The sequence below is a fragment of the Colobus angolensis genome, unplaced genomic scaffold (genome assembly GCF_000951035.1).
Source record: "Colobus angolensis palliatus isolate OR3802 unplaced genomic scaffold, Cang.pa_1.0 Scaffold289, whole genome shotgun sequence".
In the NCBI taxonomy this organism is placed as follows: Eukaryota; Metazoa; Chordata; class Mammalia; order Primates; family Cercopithecidae; genus Colobus; species Colobus angolensis.
This window is the reverse complement of record NW_012116143.1, coordinates 1797544-1804400: the sequence shown is the minus strand read 5'-3', so window position 1 is coordinate 1804400 and position 6857 is coordinate 1797544. Positions and strand designations below refer to the sequence as shown.

General features: G+C 40.2%; 1 protein-coding gene across 1 annotated transcript in view; it reads right to left on the bottom strand.

Annotated features, from left to right (window-relative positions):
- Positions 1–6857, bottom strand: part of LRRC34 (leucine rich repeat containing 34) — a 26206-nt gene that overhangs the window by 18807 nt on the left and 542 nt on the right. The window contains exons 2-6 of the mRNA XM_011949030.1: positions 6565–6766; positions 2980–3115; positions 1953–2074; positions 1792–1856; positions 870–953 (exon numbers count right to left, since the gene is read on the bottom strand). Coding sequence (XP_011804420.1) covers positions 870–953; positions 1792–1856; positions 1953–2074; positions 2980–3115; positions 6565–6766 — 609 coding nt within the window. The remainder of the gene's footprint in view (positions 1–869; positions 954–1791; positions 1857–1952; positions 2075–2979; positions 3116–6564; positions 6767–6857) is intronic.

Genomic DNA, 6857 nt, shown 5'->3' with positions numbered 1-6857 from the left:
GAGCCAACACAATCCTGAAAAAAGAACAAGGACACACTTCTTCGTTTCAAAATTTACTACAAAGCTATAGTAATCAAGATAGTGTGGTACTGGCATAAGGATAGACATATAGATTAAAAGAACAGAACTGAGAGTACAGAAATAAACCTCTGTAATGATGGTTAACTGATTTTTGGACAAAGCTGTCAGGACAATTCAATGGGAGAAAGAAGTCTTTTAACAAATGATGTTAGGACACGTGGATATACACATGCAAAAGAATAAAGTTGGACTCCTACCTCATACTATATTCAAAAATTAAAATGGATCAAAGAATTAAAGAGCTAAAACTATAAAACTCTTTAAAAAACATAAATCTTTGTGACTGGGTTTTCAAGATGAACCTTGAAAACATTAAGCCAGTCACAAAGGCCATATATTGTATGATTCTGTTTATATGAAATGTCCACAGTAGGCAAATATATAGAGATGAAGTAGGTTAGTGACTGCCAGGGGCTGGAGAGTAGGGGGTGGAAAAGATGGAGAGGGATTGCTTATGAGTTTAGGGCTTTTCTTTTTAGGGTGATAAGTATGTTTTAAAAATAGTGATAGTAGTGATACTTGCACAGCTCTGTGAATATATTAATACTTAAAACACCACTGAAGACTTTCAAAGGGTAGATTTTATGTATGTGAATTAAATCTTAGTAAAACTATGACTTCAAAAGTGTTCATGCAATGTCTACACTTTATTGAATAAAGTATAATAAAAATATGCATTCCTACAATATTAAAATAAGTTCACTTCAACATCAGATGCTGTTGGTTCCAAGCTATCAGAAGTTAGAATTTCCAAATAAAATATTAGTTTGAAATACATAAATGCTTACATGTAGCACTTTAGCAATCAATTCTCCACCTTCAGGCCCAATATCATTAAACATGAGGTTTAAGTAAATGAGATTAAGTTGTTTCTATAAGAGAAAATAAGCTATTACACATTATTATTATTATTGGAAATTGATCAGTTTTACATACATACACACAATATATATATATATATATACACACACACACACACAGTATATACTTTATTGAATAAGTGTTTTCCTCCAAAGAAAATCTTTATAACCAAGAAAAACTGTATCCTAGCAAAAACAACTACCATTAAGGAAAAAAAAAAAATCATTCTCATGTAAACAAAATATAATTACAATATAAATGAAAGAAAAACTTTCGAGGCCGGGCGCGGTGGCTCAAGCCTGTAATCCCAGCACTTTGGGAGGCCGAGACGGGCGGATCACGAGGTCAGGAGATCGAGACCATCCTGGCTAACACAGTGAAACCCCGTCTCTACTAAAAAATACAAAAAACGAGCCGGGCGAGGTGGCGGGCGCCTGTAGTCCCAGCTACTTGGGAGGCTGAGGCAGGAGAATGGCGTAAACCCGGGAGGCGGGGCTTGCAGTGAGCTGAGATCCGGCCACTGCACTCCAGCCTGGGCAACAGAGCAAGACTCCATCTCAAAAAAAAAAAAAAGAAAAAAAAAGAAAAACTTTCATTTTGATCAATCTGAAAGATGGATGTGGTGTATATATTTAATCATGGTGTACAAGTTTTGCAAAAGAACTCAGGAGCTCTAGCTACTGGCTCCATTGAGACCAAATTCACAGTGGGTTTCCAGTATATTTCAAGTGTTCTAGCACAGAGTCGGGACCCTTGACATCGGGTAAAACTAGTGTTTTATGTGTGTGTCATTAGACTAATTGGTTTCACTGTAAACGGAACTAAGGACATTTTGTAGTAAAATAATACCTGAACCAGTTTCGCAGCATAGTATGCACCAACATCACTTAGAAGGTTATATCCAACATCCAAACCTGAAGCACAGATGAATAGAGCTGATATTCCTTATAAAGAATACTTAAAATCAGATCAATGAAAAGCAGGAGGTATTGATTCTTATGGAAACATACCATTAATATACAGACAATTCTTTAAAATTCTGGAAAGAATCCAAAAATCTTCACCTGTAATTCTTTCTACTGGCACTAAGTGATTGTTCCCAGCAATGTTTAATGTGATTCCTGCTGCTAGCCTGTTAAAATGAAAAAAAAAGATTTTGAAATAGAAACCCAGTAAAGAATTAAAGTATGTTTCCTTCATGTATAAATAGTCATATCACAGATAACAGTTACTGGAAGCAAGCATATAGTAAGTAGACTTATATAGTATATTTATAACAGGTAACTTAAAACTACTGAACATTCTGCAGACTGCAAAGTGCTTTAAAAGATTCCATATAATTTCTCTCTCACACACACTCACACTCACACAAACAGTATCCCCACTTTATAGATAATAACACTGAAAACTTCAATTATTTTCTTAGACAAACCCAGCTCAGGTCAAGCGCGGTGGTCACGCCTGTTAATCTCAGCACTTTGGGAGGCCAAGGCGGGCGGATCGCCTGAGGTCAGGAGTTCAAGACCAGCCGGGCCAACATGGGGAAACCCTGTCTCTACTAAAAATACAAAAATTAGCTAGGCATGGTGGCGGGCGCCTGTAATCCGAGCTACTCAGGAGGCTGAGGCAGGAGAACTGCTTGAACCCAGGAGACAGAGTTTGCAGTGAGCCAAGATCATGCCACTGCACTCTAGCCTGGGCGACAGAGGGACACACTCGTCTCAGAAAAAAAAAAAAAAAAAAAAGATTCACCCTGCCCACATATACAAAAAAAAGATTCACCCTGCCCACAGAAGTTAAAGATCACTCTGGAGCCCAAGCGTGGGTACTCCCGGTCTAGTGCTCTTTCCTGAATGCTATACCACCTCTAAGACCTACTAACAGTGTTGCTCGTCTGCTTACTTACCTGAATGAAATGGTGTATCCATTTTACCAAGCATTTTCAAATGGCTATAAAATCACTCAATATGTTAGGATTTTCACACACATGAATATAAGCAAACACTATTAATGTAATCAAGTATTTGTCTTTCTTACCCCTTTTTAATTTCTTCATCCACTTCTTGGAGTATACGCAATATAAAAGGATTAATTTTCTGGGATTTTTCCATACACAGGTTAGAATAATGTTCCTGGAGACCAGATTCTGGAGATTCTGAAAAATATATGCATCCTCCATCACATATAAATTATTCTAGAAACTTTTTAAAATACCATAAAAACTATACTTATTTCAAAGATATGAGTTGTATGTGTGTATAGTGGGGGTAGGGAAGAAAAGGAAACAGAAATAAGGTTAGAAAAAGAGAAGAGAAAAATAATGGGATAATTAAAACGCTGTTTGGAGAACTAGGGCCACTGAACCACCCACTGAGGCTTGGCAGACACTGGCTCAAGTGAGCACCCTACGTTGGAAGTGACATTAAGGGAGAACTAAACTCCATTATGTGCCAGGCCTGGTAGCTGAGGAAAATGACTTCCAAAGAAATTATATATTTTGTCCTAAACCATGCAGCTAATAAGGGCAGAGTGCAGAATCAAACTGATTCCAAAACCTCTTTCCACTGTGCCCTATTGGGTTGCAGTGACTCAACATTTCTTTCTTTCTTTCTTTCTTTTTTTTCAGTATCTCAGCATCCATCAGAGGAAAAGGTTTCTTAAAATAGCTTCATATAAAAACAATTTTATCTAATAACCTACCTCAAAAGGGATCTGAAAAATCACCTACTCCCACAAGCTTCTTGGATACCCTCTACACCATCCCAAGTTTGAATGTAACTGTCAGTTCTTCATACCAAATCGAGGCCTGGCTCACAGAAGCTCTTCTCCTACCCAGCCTTCCATTTCCTCTTTCTAAAGGTGACTTTTCCCTAAGTTCTTAAGAAGACAGAAACAAAGCAGGAATTGAGATCTCCTTTCTGTTATACATGCAGCTTTCCTTAATGACCTTACTGTTTTCAGTAATACCTCAAAAGCATCTTCTGCAAGGCCTACGTCTTCTGGGGTGGAAGTTATGCTGTTACTTTTCTTAGAAGCACAGGCCACTGTTTTTGTTTCTATACTTCTACCTTTTGTGGATGTCTTTTAAAAATTTGTGCACAGAGATCTCATTGCTCAACCAGCCTAGCTTTTTAGGAGCTGGCTTCTCTTCTAAGTCTCTATATCTCAGAAATGTTGTTTACTGAGTGTCCTTTGCACTCTGAAGAATAATGAGTTTGCTAAATGGATCTGCAGAACAAGATTTAACATGAGGAACATTATATTTCAGATGAAAGCAATCAAAATTTTCTTATAGTTTTTATTTTTATTTTTTTTAAGATGGAGTCTCGCTCTGTCGCCCAGGCTGGAGTGCAGTGGCCGGATCTCAGCTCACTCTTACAGTTTTTAATAACCTTTTTAAAAATAAATTTAATATACTTATTCCAGACAATTTGGAAATTTTTTTTTGAGACCAGTTCTCAATCTGCCACCCAGGCTGGAGAGCAGGAGCGCAATCTCAGTTCACTGCAACCTCTGCCTCCCGGATTCAAGCGATTCTCCTGCCTCAGCCTCCCAAGTAGCTGGGACTACAGGCACACACCACCACACCCGGCTATGAAGACAGGGGTTTCACCATGTTGGCCAGGCTGGTCTTGAACTCCTGACCTCAAGTGATCAGCCTGCCTCAGCCTCCCAAAGTGCTGGGATTACAGGTGAGCCACTGTGCCCAACCGGAAATTTCTAATATTAAAAGAAAATACATGTTACTCTGCAATCCCACTGCCAAAGAACAACCACAATTGAGGTCTAGGCATACATACTTCCTATAGTTTTTCCTTCATATGCATATTAAGTATTTTTTAAACAAAATTGGAATCTTTGGATATAATTTTATATGCTGTTTTTTTCAATTAACGTTATATTGTAAGCAGTTTTCCCATGTCACTAAATAATCTCTGACAATTTTAAATAGTATAATTTCTGTCATGTGGATAGATGTACATACTGAAAAAGCTTCACCTATTTTGGAAAATTTTCATGTATTTAAATGATATTGTAGCACAATATTTCCCAAATTGTATTTTGTGGAATATTCATGTTCTACAGGATGATCAAAGGGGTTCCAAACAGAATAGGTTTTATTATCAAGTAAGTTTGAGAAGTCCTAAAATAAACAAAACTATACAGAGACACAACACTTCTCAGAGTATTTAAAACATGTGCACACTCTTCAAACTGTTAAGCTTGAGAATAGGGAAGATAAGAATGCTGCATTTCCGGCCGGGTGCGGTGGCTCATGCGTGTAATCCCAGCACTTTGGGAGGCCGAGGCAGGTGGATCACTTGAGGCCAGGAGTTCGAGACCAGCCTGGCCAACATGGTGAAACCCTATCTCTACCAAAAAATACAAAAATTAGCCTGTGTGGTGGCGCGTGCCTGTAATCCCAGCTACTTGGGAAGTTGAGGCGACAGAATCGCTTGAAGGCGGGCGGTGGAGGTTGCAAGATTGCAGTGAGCGGAGATCGCGCCACTGCACTCCAGCCTGGGCGACAGAGGAGACTCCATCTCAAACACACACATACATACACACACACACACAGAAACCTCACTTGGAATGCAATCTACAAAATGCTGCTTTAGCGTCCTCCCCAGGAAACAAAGCAAGTAGATCCCAAATAGAAGATGGAGATGAGCTCCCAGTAGGCTTCTTTCTTCCCTACTCTCTTCCTTGGCATTAAGAGAAAGATTGCCCTGAGAATCTCCGAGATTCAGCGCTGCCCACACCACAAACAAGGCACAGAAATATGTCAGACTACAATTCATTTTCGCGAAGGCATGAAGGAATCTTAGACTACGAGCTAAATACAGCTAAACAAAATTATGGAAATATTCTTATTTAACAAGCTAGCCACAGATTTACAGTATTTAAAAGTTTCTGCTACCCTTCCTTTGACTTAAAATTCACCTATGTATTTTGTATGCCAGGATTTTATGGCACCAATGAATTGATTTCCTATACTGTATTCACATTAGAAGGAAAATAGCCTTCAAATTGTAAAGTAAAAACTAGGAAATAACCCAGCTACGCAGAAAAATGTAAAGAACCTGTAACCCAAATTTCATTTTTTCATCCACGACTCTGGCAGCACGTTTTACAATTTCCAGAGAAAGGACTTATTTAAGAGGCAGATCCCTCCAAAACATGCTTTTCTATACTTAGCCAAGCACTGGGAAATCCAAGAGATGAGCATGAGTCAGAACGTGGGTGCCCCACTCAGAATCCGCAGTGTGTACATTTGAACAAATTGTTATCCCAGCTTAAATTTCCTCTCATGCTAAAGGCAGAGCCTAACACTGCCCATCTCCTGGATGCAGTGAGTACTATTAAGCCAGCCTCCGAACACAGTTCCATATCCACAAACATACTTTAAAACAAGCATATAAAACGGAAATGGCGTGTAAGGGGTGGCCCTTCAGGGTATGCTTAACTCGCTAAAGATCATTCATGGGCGCAGAAATATTTAAAATGGAGATAGTACAGAGGTGCAAAGTCAGAAACGGTATCAAGACCCTCATGCCCACCTGTGACCTGCTCTCTGGGACTTTCACAAAAAGGGGTCTGAGAAGAGCCCCCCAGCCACACCCTCCCGGAGGGAGACCCTGGAGATCCCCAGAGCACGGCGACAGACACCATCTGCACAACCTATCGCACAAACGGCGGGGACTCCTCTCCTGCCCTCGTTTCGGGGCGCCCCAAACCTCTGGTCACAGCTGGGGTTCCCAGGGGCACTCTCCCTCCGCGCCGCCTTGGCCTGGCGGGCTGCTAGGACTCCGGCCGTGGGACCCTGGAGATCCCCAGAGCACGGCGACAGACACCATCTGCACAACCTATCGCACAAACGGCGGGGACTCCTCTCCTGCCCTCGTTTCGGGGCG